This window comes from Marmota marmota, unplaced genomic scaffold (genome assembly GCF_001458135.2).
Source record: "Marmota marmota marmota unplaced genomic scaffold, marMar, whole genome shotgun sequence".
In the NCBI taxonomy this organism is placed as follows: Eukaryota; Metazoa; Chordata; class Mammalia; order Rodentia; family Sciuridae; genus Marmota; species Marmota marmota.
This window is the reverse complement of record NW_026000108.1, coordinates 3,678,387-3,693,308: the sequence shown is the minus strand read 5'-3', so window position 1 is coordinate 3,693,308 and position 14,922 is coordinate 3,678,387. Positions and strand designations below refer to the sequence as shown.

Here is a 14,922-nt window from a genome sequence, read left to right as displayed (position 1 = left end):
CACGCCCAGCGCTGCCTGGTGAGTCAGGCAGTCACCCTGCTCCAGAGACACCAGCCTCCAGCTGCAGGGTGCCGGGCAAGCACTGTTGTCCAGTGGGACTGATGGCCGTGCTCGCTGTCAGGGCAGTCCCCAGCCTGCAGGGCCTGCCATGTCCCAACCCGGGAAGCCTCCTTTCGCATCCTGCAGAGGGGACCTGGTGCTCCCTGCACTGGGTGGGCTCAGCCTTGCCAACCCCAGGCCCTGAGCAGCGCCGGCCCAGGCGTCTGATGGCGTGTGTCCCCAGCCCACTGGCCTTCCAGTGACGTTGCAGTTAGACGGTCACAGACAGCGCCCACTGGCAGAGAGCGCCCTCCTGTCCCGGGTGCTCCTGGCTCAGGCTGGCCCAGCAGAGCGGGTGTCTGTGGCTGTCATCATCATGGCCCAGATGTTCAGCTCTGTGCATGACCCAAGCAGCACTCTGGCTCAGGGGGTGACAGAGGGAGTGTCTCCAGCAGGGATGAGGAGGACGATGGGGACGGCCGTGATGATGGCGGTCCCCGGTCTCCTGCCAAGTCCAGCTCTGGGCCCTCTCCAGGACCCCATAAACCAGCAGCTCTGAAGTCGGCCTGCCAATCCTGGTTCCACAGATGAGGGAGGCGGGACTAAGTCACGATTCAAGTGATATCCCAGACCTCAGGCCCTCCCGGTGACCGCAGCACCTGTGCCGGTGGCAAGGGCCAGGAAGGAGGCTTGGTGGGCCAGGGAGCAGAGGGGAGGAGGCAGGCCACCAAGGCCGGCTGGGAAGGACCGTAGTGTAGCCGACCTTCATATCATCTGACTCCCATCAAGAGGGGAAGCTGTGAGCAGGAGGAAGCCCTGGAGGGAGCCTTGGACCCGGCCAGGCCGAGGACGGGCTTTGAAGATGGGCCGGCAGACTCATGGCTGGCAGGACAGAGGCCATTAGGGCCTGGTCCCTGAGGCAGGGGCAGCAGGGCAGGGGCAGCAGGGCAGGGGCAGGGCAGGGGCAGGGGCAGGGGCAGGCAGGGGTAGGGCAGGAGCCAGGCAGGGCAGGGGCAGGCAGGGCAGGGGCAGGCAGGGCAGGGGCAGGGCAGGGCAGGGCAGGGCAGGCAGGGGCAGGGGCAGGGCTCAGGAGAGAATTCCTGGGAGCTGCTAGGACGAGGCCCCTGTCCAGTGCGGAGGAGGAGGCGGCCAGGGCCACTGCATGCAGCTTCTCCTGGGAGCTGAAGCGGCCTCCCTCACAGAACAGAGGCCTGGTGGGGAGGCAGGGGCTACCCCTGGGAACAGGAGCCTAGGACCCCAGGTTGGCACCCTGGGTTCTTCGGAGAGCCAGAGGCAAGGTCATGGCTGGAAGAAGGTGGGACAGGGCCGGGGACAGCGAGGCTGCCATCTGGGAAAGGGTGCAGGCCCCACTGCCTTCCCCTGTGGCCCTGCCCCTCCTGGCCACCTCTGCTACTGGGGTGCAGGGACAGGTGGGGTCCTCAGGCCCAGAAGGCCACCTCAGCTCCAAACTCAGCATCCTCCTCTCAAGTGGTCAAGAGGACCCTCCAGGGTGATCCCACACAGTCCTAGGCTTCCCACTGTGGCCCTACCATGGCTCTGCTCCCTAAGCCAGAGGTAGGTCCTCACCTCTGGTGGCAGGGAGACAGGGTGCTGCTTCTAAGCCATGGGACAAGATGGCAACTAGAGCATGTGCAGACACTGCCACCTGCAGGTGTGAGCTCAGCGAGGACCGCAGTTAGACACGTGGAGAAACTCGAGCCACTCTGGTGAATGCAGGCTGTGGGCCCAGGGACGACCCATCAGTTGAGGAGGCACACACGGCGCTGGCCAGTGGGGACCTGGAGCCTTGTCTGGGGGCTGTGCAGAGTGGGGTGACTAAAAAGGGTGATGTGGAGAAGGATTCCTTCAGCATCCGAGAGTGCAGGAGAGACCGACTCGTGAACCGGAAAACACGGCCTGCAGGGAGCTCCGCTCAGGCTGAAAGTGGCTGCTGAGACCCAGGCACCGGTCGGCCACGCTGCAGCCGAGGCAGCGGGGAGGGGCCCTGACAGCGTGTGTGTGCCTAGGGGTTCATTAAAACCAGCTGGAGGAATTCAGAAGGCGTCTGCTTCTGCCTTGGGTCAAAGGCAGGGGAAAAGCCCTCTTTGAAACTGGGACGTGCAGGCGGCAGGGTGAGCAGAGGGCCTGGCTGACGTGAGGGGGGCGTGTGGGCAGTCAGAGCTGCTGAAGGCAGAAGAGGAAGGGGAGGGCGCAGGAAATGGCGGCCACGGAGAGCGGGCCAGCGCCTGCGGACAGCACAGCAGGTGCTGGAGAGCATGATGACCAAGCCGGGCTCCTCGGGAATGGGTCCCACAGGAGCCGAAGAGACCAGAACATCAGAGGGCCCGCGGGGCAGCGGGCGAGGCCACCCGGGGACCCTTCCCAACCTAGAACCCACAGATCACAGAGGGCAGAACCAGGGGCTCTCGGGAGGGAAAGTGTCAGCTGTTCCTGGTTGGACAGCACACTGTCAGGGAATCAGGAAGACATCTCTAGATCACAAGCAGTGGAAATGGGTGACTTTGCATCTTTCAAGAAGGAGAAGGGGGACAAAGAAGCTCAAACAGATCTGTCACTAGCCAAGGAGGACCTGGGCAGGTCCCTTAGTGGTGGCATTTAGGGGATAGAAAAGGACTGTGGCAGAAAGTGCCTCTAAATAGCAATCGTCCAAGTGAACGTGGAAGTGAAGAGAGTAACAAGGTGACCAGCTGTTTGGGGACAGCTGCAGGGTGAGGGCTCATCTGGCTCCACAGGACTTCCCTCCTGGCCTCGTGACGATCTCCGCAGCACGCCCCTCCCCAGCCGTGGTCTGCTGTCAGCTCCACATGACCAAGCCGCCTGCAGAGGCCTCTCAGGTGTCAAGGTGTGATGGCCAAGCCAGACCTGGTTGTGACCTGAAAGCACAAAACCACTGTGGTAAGAAATCTGTGCCTGGGGAAGGGTCAGTCCCCCCTCAGCCTTTCTCCAGGAAGCCTGAGGGACCACGTCCCCACCTTTGGGTGGTGGATGACTGCCCTGGGGCTCTGACGGCGCCCTCTGGAAGTGTGCGGATGCCTGTGAGCAGAGCCCGGGTCCTCTCACCCGTTTCTGGGAGCACCTTCAGGTTAGAGCCCCTGCACGGGCTTCAGCCTCTAGACTAGGAATTTTTTAAAAGAGGAGAAAAGCCCCAGTGGTAGGACGGGCCTAAGATGAGGACCTGTGAGTGTCGAGGAAACTGCCGATCAGGGCTCGGAATCTGGGGTCTGCTCTCTTCTGGGCCGCCCCTCACAGCAGAGATCCGAGCTCTCCTCTCCAAGGCGGCTTGCTGCTTCCCGACCAGCCTGCTTCCCGCAACAAAGGGAAGCTGAGATCCTGTTTCCCGCAACCAACAGCCCTGCTCATACCAGGCATGGATCCGTGGGTCAAGAGGTCCCTGTGTGGACTCTGACCACCAACTGGAGGAAGAGGCCTTCATTCCAGGCCGTGGACACCAGGGACATGGGCAGGGTAGGGCAGAGCCGCTGTAGCCCCTGGGCATGGCTACTGTGCCTCAGCTGGGCTGAGGCAGGAGGGCCTCCCCGAAGCTGGTCCCTGGCCTCCTGGGGCAGAGTCCCCGCGGCAGCTCTTAACCCCAGGCGTGCTTGCCGTGGCAGAGGGAGGCCATCTTAGAGGTATCACAGTGGTCAACCCCAGAGGCTTTGGGGGGACGACTCAAGTGGCGTCCCTAGGCCTGAGGCAGATGGACAGTCCACTAAAGACTGCACTTATGAAAGTTCAAAGAAAGAAAGAAACATGCTGCAGCTCCAGCAGCTTGAGAGGCTGCCCGAGGCACCACAAGGTGGGGACACTGCCAGCCCCAGCCCTCAGCCAGGTCCCAGGCCTGAGCTCCTGGGGTGCAGGGATGCTGGGTGCCTGGAGGCTGGCTGTGGGCACTCGGGCAAGGCCGACCTCCCCCGATCCTTCCCTGGCTGCTGTGCACTAGGAGGGGGACTCACAGTGTGGGGGAGTCAGTGGGCACTGGCCTAGAGCAAATTCCTCAAAACCAGCAAAGCCCCCAAGGACACCAGTCAGGGCAAGGGCTAGCAGTGGCCAGTCAGTGACGCTTGGGCTGCTCTGCTGTAGTGGGCCTGCTGTGGACACCACCTGGGGTCACCCCTCCATGCCCAAATGCACAGGTGGAACACAGAGCAGCAGGCAGGATCCCCACATCGACCTCCAGACCCAAGGGCCATCTCGGCCGGAAGGGCCAACTGGAAGCCCCTACAAAGTCCTCTTCCTGCTAACGCGGCCACTAAGCCACAGTGGGTTTTAGAAGACTCGCCAGGCTGGTGCCCGTCCTGGCCTGCTCCTGGAAGGGGCTGGGGAGACTCTTGTCGCCTCTCTGCCACCCACTCCTTCCCTCATGGAAGCACTGTGCGTGTGACCTTAAGGGGGGATCATGGTGGGTCTTACTGGGACCAACGGTCCTCGTGCTAGGCAAGCAGGGGACAAGTGCAGCCTTCCTTGCTGCTCCTGCTGGTGAGAATGCCATCACCAAGGGGCTCCCGCCTTGCAGGGGTAGCCGCGGGTTACGGTCACAGCTCCTCCTAGGTCCAGGCCACTGCCCAGCCCTCAGTGGCTCTGGGACCTGAGGCTCAGCACATCTGTGATGACATGCCGGCTGGGTCTGGCGGGGGCAGGGGCAGACGCTAGAAGCTTGGTGAGACACACACACGCCCAATCCCAATGATGTCAGCAAAGCAGAAGTCACTGTAGCTATTCTGAGCATGAGAGACTGAAGAAAGGAATTGGAGGCCACGTCCCCGCAGGAGGGCTGGTGGAGACCCTCCAGGAAAACCTTGGCACTCAGGCTGGCTGGCAACAGGCACGTCTTGGAAATTCCCAGGACTGAGGGCTGGGGCTGGCAGTGTCCCCACCATGTGGTGCCTCGGGCAGCCTCTCAAGCTGCTGGAGCTGCAGCATGTTTCTTTCTTTCTTTGAACTTTCACAAGTGCAGTCTTTAGTGGACTGTCCATCTGCCTCAGGCCTAGGGACGCCACTTGAGTCGTCCCCCCAAAGCCTCTGGGGTTGACCACTGTGATACCTCTAAGATGGCCTCCCTCTGCCACGGCAAGCACGCCTGGGGTTAAGAGCTGCCGCGGGGACTCTGCCCCAGGAGGCCAGGGACCAGCTTCGGGGAGGCCCTCCTGCCTCAGCCCTGTCCAGCCCAAAGCAGCCACAGAGGGCTCCTCAAGAACACCCCTGTCCAACACAGCCACTCCAGGACCCCCGAGGGGGCGGAACGGAGGCCACGGGCTCCTGAGAGCGAAGGCGAGACCGTGGCCACAGCTGGCCACTGCAGCCCTCTTCCTCCCCAGCCTGCCGGCTTCCTGTGTGTCCCCTTCCATAACCTTAGTTGCCCCCACCCAGGGCCTGGCATGCTCTTCACAGCTCAGACCCAGCACTGAGGTCCCTCCTTCTGTCTGCAGCGTTCCGGTGCCCAGGGAGGCAGGTGCTTGGCCTTCTGGCTGCCCCCTCCTGCCCAACACACAGTAGGTGCTCAGTGAGTGTCCCCCGGGCTGTGGTGCTGGGAAGGCAGCCTCAGGGAGGAGCCCAGGGTGCGTCCAGCCTGCTCCCGGATGTGCGTGCCACCCTCTCGGCTCCAGTGGCCGAGCCACACAAGGTGCCTGGACGTGTGAGCGTGGCCAGGTCCACTGCTACGGCTGCTGCGGCTGCAGCTCGGAGAAGCTTCTCTGGCCAGAAGCACTTCCTGATGCCGTGAGCTCCCACCTGGCAGGTGTGGGGCTGGGCTCAACCACTGCAGGGGGTGGACGCTGTGGCCAAAGGGTCCTCCCATGGCTCCTCCAGGTGGGGAAGCGGGGATCCCTGCGGGGTGGGCTTGGAAGAGGGCTGGGGCCAGAGGCTGGCAGGGAGCAGGAGTGGCCTCAGGGAAGGGGCGAGGGCGGCTCGCTCCAGGCTTCCCGGGGGATGAGTGGGGTGGCAGGGAGGCTGGTTGGCCAGCAGCTGGGGACCTGGGAGGTGCCAGTGGGACAACCTGATGAGACCTGCAGGTGAACCCTGGAGGTCGAGGACGGGGTCAGGTGGAGGGCAGTGTGGAAGCCTGCCTCGCTGACCTCCAGCCCCAGCAACAGTGCCTGCCCCAGCTGCGCCTCCCGCTGGGACCCACAGGCGAATCCCTGGAGCTGGGAACCAAGCCACGCAGCCCAGGCTGCCAGGCCTCCTGCCCCTGGCTGGGGCTCCAGGGAGCGACCTGGTCCAGGACGCTCCAGCCCACCCAGCTCGGGGGTTCTGCTCACCCCACCAAGCCTCTCTGCCAGGTGTGCTCCTGTCTTGTGTTTTCGTCCCTGGGAAGATGGCCGCGGTTAACAGCACTGTAAACAGACCCTTCCCCCAGTGCCCTCCACGGTCCGCTCCCAGCTAACGTGGCTGCCCTCCTTGGCCAGGCAGCTCCGTCTCCACTCTCCACCCCTTTGCTCCCGTGGCCGTCTCTGACTGGAACGTCTTCTCCAAACTCTCACCTCATTGAGCTCCTACTTAAACCCCAAGCCTAGTTCAAATGACCCCACCTAAAAACTTTATCAAATGGCCTCAAAGTGAGCTGCTCCTTCTACCATTCCAGAAACCTCCACTCAAAAACCAGACCCACTTTCTGTTTCCGCCTGTTTTGACCCATTGGTACCTGAGAGCAGGGCCCTCCCTGTCTGATCTCCTTCTAGCCCTGGCATGGGCTTGGCATCTGGACGGTCAGTCTGCAGACTAAAACGGTGGTTCCTTCGTGGAAGGGTTTATGCTCACCCTGCCCTGTGCCTCCCGACCCCAACCTGCGCCAGGCCCCACGCTCAGCAAGACACAGGCCTGGTCCTCAGATCAGTTTATTAGTGACACACAGTGGTCGCGCCGAGGGGCACCAGTCAGTGGCTACACCACGTAAACAGTAGAAAGTCGATTAGTAGAGCAGAAAATTCAAGTGAGGTGGCTACAAATGGGGCAAATGGGCTGAAAAGTAGTATTTTCATCGCAAGTTTCTTTTTATAAAATTTTTTACTTTATGAATTAAATACACTGAGAAACAGTGAAAATATATTTATAGTCATCTCAAATGGGCACTACCAATGTATTTAATTTAAAAAAAAAGTTTCTTTCAAAGAGAAATTTAAATATGACTTTATAGTTTTAAAAAATACAATAAGGAAATAATTACATTCTTAATATGAAAACATCTTACAACTTACAGCCATGGTCAATTAATTCTGAATACCTATGGTGTAAAAGTTGATGCTAAAATGTCTAGTGAATATTTCCTTTCTCATTAGAAAATCAACTGGAAAGATGGCCTTGGACAAATACCTTTGGTCCCTAGGAAGGAAGGTCTGCAGATGCGGCTGCAAACTTCTCCCAGGGCGCCAACGCCTGACGTTCTTGTGTGCCAGGCAGCCAGCACCCGAGGCAATGACCGTGGTACCCACAGGGTGTCAGGTCCCGGCCACCCCCACGTGTCTAAGGCGACAAGCCCTGGCTGGGCAGGGCACAGCGGTCCTGGGGCCCTCCACGGGCTGGGCCTGAGCACACACAGCGGCTTCGCTTTTGATTTTCAGTTTCACAGTATGAACCCAGCTCTCCATGGGTTGTAAGAGGACAGTAGAACAGGACCAAAATATTTAGTTGCCTCTTTAAAACCATGCCCTGGTTTAAAACTATTCCCGTAGAAATGGTTTTAGGAAGCAGGAGGACGAGATGAGGAAGGCAGTGGCTCCCCTCCCTGTTGCGTGGCCCTGCAGATCTCGGGGTGTCCTGCCTGCACTGCGGTGGCAGAAGCTTGCCCGATCTCTGTGTGACCAGAGGGGACCCTGCGGCATGCACATGGCAGATGCTGGTGGCAAAGGAGGTTGCCCTCCCTCTGGTGGGAGGCTGCTGGCCCCTTGCTGCTGCCTACCCTCAGCAGGAGCCCTGGGACCTACTGTCCCCTGCAGGGGCTCTAAAGGACTGTGCTGGCGGGGCTCTCCATGGCCTGGGAAGCCGCCCTTGGAACCTGGCAGAAGGCGAGGTGGCACCAGGCAGCACCTCTGAAGCTGTCTGGTGCCCTGTGGCCGCACATGTGCTGTCGGTGCACAGATCTGGTTATTTAGGAAAAGCCAAAACAACCTGGGGACAAGCAAGACAAAGCGGACAACACCGAGGTACACACAAGGAAGGAATGGGATGGAGGCGCATGCGTGGTGGCCAGTGCCACTCCAAGTGCAAAGAGAAGGGTTCCAGAAAGTTCTGTGTGTGCAGGCCCACACTCATCTGGACAGACTCTGGCATCTGGGCTGGCCTGGCCAACTCCAGCCTCTGGCTAGCATGCTGCTCCTATGTGAATGGTCAGTGAACAAAACGTTATGAAAACCTAACAGTGGGGTGAAGGATGGTGACATCATGCCAAATTATGGCCCAGAGAGAACCCCAAGGAATGACACTGTGGCCTCAGAATAAGAGGGCCTGAGCCCACAGAGGGGCTGCCGCTGACCTGTCCTGGCAGCTCCTCTGTGCTGGCCGGCCTCCTACAGCCCTGCTGTGATCATGATTGCCTGCTGAAGTGACAGCTGACCATCGGAAGAGCCTCACTTCCCCAGGGGCTGCCCCACCTCCGCCCACTGGGCCTGAGGACAGAATCTGCCAGTGAGCTCAGCTGTCCCAGAGTCGGCCCGGAGGACGTCTGGGAGGACAAGGTGCCACGACCTGTCACCTCTGGCAGGCACCTCCAGTCGCCCAATATGTACAGACATAAATTACAACTCTATTTACTGAAAATATACAAATAAATAACTTATTTTGAAGCAAATACTTTAAGCTAACTTTCTGATCACTTAGAAACGTGGAGGGGCGTGAGGGACGCTATGGAGTCGCAGGTGGAGCGCCACCTCCTCAGGACCAATGGAAAGGCTCCATGGGACATGGGAACTGCGTTTCAGTGTGCGCCCTCCCCAGGAGACCACGGCTGTGATGGGGGCTACAAACTTGGGGCTGCAGACACAACCCTGTCTTCTGGAGCGGAGACCTGGCTCCAGACCTGGCTCCGGACCCTGGCTCTGGCACCAAGAGCTGAGTCCTCAGAGGAGACTCTGAGGCCATGGGTCTCTGCCTGTACCACAAAGCTGGTCCTGGTAGTGCCCGAGGCCACCTCCCATGCACAAGACACTCTGCTGACATTCTCCTGCCTTGGCCAAGGCCAAGACCTCAGGTTGGCCACCATCAAAACCTGGCATGGTGCTTGGCAAGGGTGGCCCTGGTCAGAAGGGCCAGAGCTGAGAAAGCTCATTTGACCTGAAGGAATCTATGGCAGGTCTGATTTTCTTCCCTTTATGGAAATCAGTGTCACAGGAGACGGAGAGGTCACAGTTTCCTGTGATGATGGGGAAACCCTCCCAAGAGAGAAGGGGTTCCCCAGTGACAGCCAGCCACTGGCTCTGGCGGAGGCTGCCCCTCCAAGCCTCCCTAAAGGGCTCCAGCAGGAGGCCCCTGTGGTCAGTGCTGGCACGTGCTGTGGTGTGGGAACACCACGCAGCTCACGGACCAAAGACACTCCTGGCAGATGGCTTCACAATAAATTCAAGTTTCAGGGGGCCTCAGCCAAGCAGCCTCCCAGTCCTGCTGCGACACTTCCTTCCTCACTGGAGACGGCTCTTCTGCTCACAGAAAGCCGACTCCAGCCCTGCAGGGCCGAGGTTGTGGCAGCAGAACTGGTCCTCCCCGGGAAGGCCTGAGGACGATGAGGCCACTGTGGCTGGCCCAGGGCATGGGAGAGTGTGGGAACACTGCTTCCAGCCCTCTTTTCCTATGGTTGATGAGAATCCCTGGCTGTGGGTGTAGAGCCTGTGCTCTGGGGGTCCATCGCCAGTGTGGGCCTTCTGTGGGGACCACGCAGGCAGGCCGGCCTCGGAACGGGGGCAGAAGTGGGCGGCCGACCAGCTCCACTTTGTCCTTGAGCACAAGCGCCCTCCAGGAGACACTAGGAAGGAGGCAAGCAGGACCCCACAGGACCTGAGAGAGGCGGCGAGCTCAAGAGTCACAGCTCAGCCTCGTGTGCTGACGCACTCCTGGCTCAGCTTGACCCCTCGAGCTGGGGGCAGACGAGAGGCTCTGAAAGGTCCCCGCTGGGCCCAAAGGGCTCTAGGTCTATGACTTGCTTCCTTTCCAAAGGACGGCTCCCGCCCCAGGCAGTGGACGCCTGCACAAAGATGGTGCACCCCCCGACTACATGGCCACGGGCTCCGAGGCACCCACACTCCTGAGGCTTGGAGGGCTAGGGGCTTCAGGCCCAGGGGGAGCCTAACCAAGTACTAGGGGCACTCTGCTGCCCCCCAGAGCAGAACAATGACTAACAAAACTGGACATGGAACCTCTGGAAACTCCTCAGGTCCAACTAGGTGGGACACAGAAAAAGACATTTTTAAAGCAGGTTACAGCAAGTGGCAGCTTTCCTGTCCCAGGGAGAAAGCATCTACCCACAAGGAAGAGCAAGGGCCAACTGGCTCCCCACACGCGCTCCTCGCGCCTTGGCCTCCAGCAACCAGGGCACGCAGGTGGGGGGTCCTGAGACAGGCCACGCATCCATGCCACAGCCACGAGAGCCAAGACCTGCAGCCACCCCAGAGCGGGCCGCGCAGTGCAGGCCATGGGCTGCTTGGTGTCTGCAGGCTTGGCAGGGCTGGGGCTGAGCGTGCAGTCTGGCTGGATAGGTGACCTTCCGCCCTCTACAGGGTCTTTAAACAGCTTGTCAATCCTCTTTGTTTCTGTTTTTAACAAATATAGTTCAAAATCAAAGCCTCATAGTAGCTGTTCTAAAGGGCACCATGGTACAGTAGAAAGAACACGCGTGAGCCACGGCGGCTTGCTCGCAGGCCCTCAGGAGTCATGCTTGGTCACACTGGGGAGTGCGTCCACAGTCACTGCGAGGAGGCCAGGGGACATGTGCGGCCTCCATCTGAGGCTGGGTGGCCTGGCCTTCCTTTATGTGCCATTCTTCAACTCCCACTCCTGCAGAAAAGGAGACAGTGTAAATCCTAGTGGCCAGACACTGGGCTGACAGGGCTCATGCCCCCTGGAGACCTCAAAACTGTGGGTGCTCAGCCACCACGGGAAGCACCATGAGGTTCCTCAAAAACCTGAGCCTGGAACTCCCATGACAAATTCCCCCAGGCTTCACCACCAGCCCTCAGGCAGGAGGAGCCTGAGGCCAGAGGGGGAGCAGGCAAACAGAGGGTGCAAGTCCAGGCAGGGGCGCAGGGCAGCCTGGAACAGAGGGCCATGGTGAGGCGTACTCCTGCTGGCCAGAGTCTCGGAGACGCCCTGCGGACAGAGCCATCACTAGAGGCCGCACAGGGCCTGGTTCCAGAGCAGTGGAACCCAGAGATGGGAGAAGGGCAGCCGGGTCAGGGAGGGGAGGGGGCCAGCATTCCCCAGGGATGAGGACAGGGTACAGTTGGAAGGTGCTGAAGTCCTGGAGGTGGGGGTGACGGGAACGTGCCGAGAGCCGCTCACCTTTGCACAGGAGAGTGGCAATGCCTGTTGTGCTCACTTTACCACAAGGCATGGGGAGGGTCACGGGAACAGTCCTGCATGGGCCCCTTCTTCCACAAGCCCCGCCCACTTCTGGGACACTAAGGAGCCAGAGACTCCCTCCTGATTTTAAATCCCAGTTTCTGAAGGAGGGTATGTGGGGGAGCTTGGTGACGTTCAGCACGTTCTGGCAGGAGGCTGAGCAGAGCAGGAGGACAGCCCAGCCCGCTCTTCACCCTGCCCAGGGCTCAGGGTGCCACGTGCCTGCCCGGGAGACTGGGGCTCACCTTGGCCTTCCGCAGCACATGCCCCCGGCAGGGGGAGTTGCCCGCTGGCTGGGTCTTCCTCAGGACAGCAGCGCTGTTCACAGGCAGGGGCCCTTCTGCGTCACTGGTGTCACAACTGGAGATGGGCGAGTTCTCCAGAGTGCGATGCCTCAACCCGGGAGACTGTCACAAAGAGGGAAGTGTGGTGTGAGAAGTGGGTTCTGGCTGCCAGGTATTCTCCAGCATTTTAAAGAAGAAATGGATTTTGAAAATGACCAAAACTAGACACAAGGACAGTAAGAGCCCAGGCCTAATCCTCAGCACCCTTTAGCCACCCTGCCACTGACAGCAGAGCTGAGGCTGGGAGGCTCCACTTGGTGGTAGTGGCCAGGACACGTGAGTGGCATCCAGAGCCAGCCCTGCCGCTCACACGGTGCTGCCTCTGGCTCCTGCATCTGCACAGCTCTCGCTTACTCCGGGGAATCCCCAGGGACTGGCTGCCAGAGAGGCTCAGGTGGCAGCGGAGGTGTCTGGACTGGCATCAAGTTGGGAATGCAGTCACAGTGAGCCACAGGCCACTGATATTCAGGGGTCACGAACATTCAGACACCCTGCCATGTTGGAGAGGTTTCCGGGAGACTTGAGATAGAACAACCCTCACCCTCAGTTGCCAAGGTGCCACATTTGCCCTCCCATATAGGAGTCAAACTGCTCTTTGGGAAAACCTGCTGGCAATCTGCTGCACCCCAGTCACAGTCTCCAAGGACTAACCCTGCTGTCATCACTGCCATCAGACGCTGCTCAGGGGCACAGGGTACTGTTTGGGGAGGGCAGTGTCTCCTGTAGCATCTGACAGACAGCTTAGTCCCCTGTGGGCTCCATGACTGTGCGCTCCTACTACACTGTGGGGCTGTGAGCAAGCTCTCCCTGGCAAAGCTTCTCAATGCCCACCCCGAGAGGCTGCAGGTGGAGTGGTTGGGAAAAGGACAGAAAAAAGACATCTGTGGGAGAGGCCAGGCGGGCAACCTGCACCTGCTTCTGGAAAGCCTCCCTCTGATGAGCCACTCTTGTGCACACGGGGTCTGGAGGCAATTAGGCAGAATGCTGCCGCACCAATGCCAGGCAGGTGATGGCAACCACGGTCCTCGGAGAGGCCCTCAGAGGGCGGAGGCAGCAGCTAGCACAGCGGGCAGAGGGGCGGGCATGCACACTGCCCAGCCCTGAGCCTCTGAGAGCTGAGCTGGCTCCTGAGGCCAGACGGGCATGTGTGAGCAGGAGGGGCTGATGAAGGGGCCAGAGAGGGGCTCTAGAGGGACAGGGATCCAGGAGTGTGAGGTTGCTGCAGGTGGAGGAAGCAGGGGACACTCCAAAGGCCTCTGGAGCTGGAGAGAGGCGAGCACTCAAGCGCCTGTGGGATCTAGAGTTCCAGAGGTCACCCGTGCAGGGCAGGCTCAGAGAGGAATCACGCTGCAGCTGGGTTTCCAGATTTCATCTGGAAGGACAGGTGAAGCAGGCAGGGCCAGAGGGCGGCAGCCTGCAGGGAGTAGGGGACGAGGCAGCACCCTTCGTGTTTCATGTGCCACAAAAGGAGAAGGAAGCTACCAGAGGAAGGCTGGAGGTGCAGGATTCTCATGGGTGTCTGAAGTCTGGAGAGGTGGGACCCAGGGCCCAGCTAGAGGCTCCAGTTGCTACAGGGAAGCTCAGTCCCCACTGGCTGGCGATGGAGCAGTCCCCCAGCCGCCCAGCCCACCGTTACCCTCCAGCAGGATGGTGGCCCAGGGGTGCATGCTCTCCTGCCTCCGATCACAGACATGAGTCCCTCTGAGGCCCAGAACTCTGCAGCCCAGGGAAGACCCCTCCTGGTCCTCCCCACTCTCTCTGCTGCACCTGGCTTCACAGGCCCTTGGTCCTAGGTCAAGTCAGACACAGAGACTCAGCACTCCAAGCCACCCAGCCCTCAGAGCCTGGGTCCCACGGCACCCACCCTCTCCATCGCTGAGGAGTGCTGTGGTGGGCTTCCCCTCTCGTGAGGACACAAGTGCCCTGGGACAGGGACATTTATCTAGTATATTCAATGGTTGGAACAGAATAGTTTGTGACTCACCGAGGGAACAAGGTACGACTTCATATATATAGTAGCACATAACGATACACCACGTTACATATAAATTACATACAATACTATTGATACATGACCATATAAATATAATAGTAATATACGATCATACAAGCATATAATTGTTGAATGAATGAGTCAAATAAACATAATCTGCATATAATGCACTAATATGCACCTATCAGTCTATTTAACTAAGGACAATGAATGGAGTGAGTCGATACATGAGAGCCCATGCATCCGTGCTGGAAGGACACCCTGGAGTCCACACCTCTCCCCACAGCAGGCAACATTGTCACCTAGCAGATGAGAACCTGGGCCAGCTGGGCTGGGGGTAGCTCAGTGACAGAGCACCTACCCAGGAGGCATGAGGTCCCGGGACTGATCCTGGGCACCATGCACACAACGGAAGCACAGAGCCCAGGCGAGAGGGGCCAGGTGTGGAAACCCCGCCTGCTGTCCCCCAGCCTGCAGGGCTGTGGGTCCACTGATGGAGCAGCTCCCCGCCTGCTGGAAATGGCTCTGCCTAGGGGGCCATCTCTGAGGCGAGGGGTGGCCCTTGTGCTGTGACAGGGGCTGGGCTTGGGGAGGAGAGTAACGTGGCAAAGGTGGTGTGGCAGGGCTGCTGGTGGTGGCTAGGTGGGTGCTGGGTTTTGGTGGTGCCCATAAATCTGGCAAATCCACCAAATGCACATGTGGAGGGCATCGGATCCACTCAGGTTGGCCCTGTGCCAGATGCCTGGCAAGAAGAACCTGCCTTAGGAACACTGGGGTGCAGGTGGCAGGCTGAGGGTGCACCAGCGTCAGCCGCAGTGGGGTCAGCTGCATACTGGATTCCTGAGCGGGTGGACTGCGCTTGATGGGCCTCACGCCTTTTTTGTGAAACAGAAGCAACAACCCGGGGCTCACGAGGCCGCTGGGGCTCACGAGGCTGCTGGGGCTCAGGCGTGGAACTGCCTGTCGAGGGGCTGGTGTAGCATCAGC

At 59.8% G+C, this 14,922-nt stretch overlaps 1 protein-coding gene across 2 annotated transcripts in view; it reads right to left on the bottom strand.

Annotated features, from left to right (window-relative positions):
• Positions 1-6,872: 6,872 nt before the first annotated feature.
• Afap1 (actin filament associated protein 1) overlaps positions 6,873-14,922 on the bottom strand; it is a 74,021-nt gene continuing 65,971 nt past the window's right edge. For both annotated transcript variants that reach the window (XM_015481923.2, XM_015481922.2), the window contains 2 exons: positions 11,844-12,005; positions 6,873-11,034 (listed from right to left, as the gene is read on the bottom strand). In XM_015481923.2, the coding sequence (XP_015337409.1) occupies positions 11,008-11,034; positions 11,844-12,005 (189 nt within the window). In that variant the 3' untranslated portion in view covers positions 6,873-11,007. The remainder of the gene's footprint in view (positions 11,035-11,843; positions 12,006-14,922) is intronic.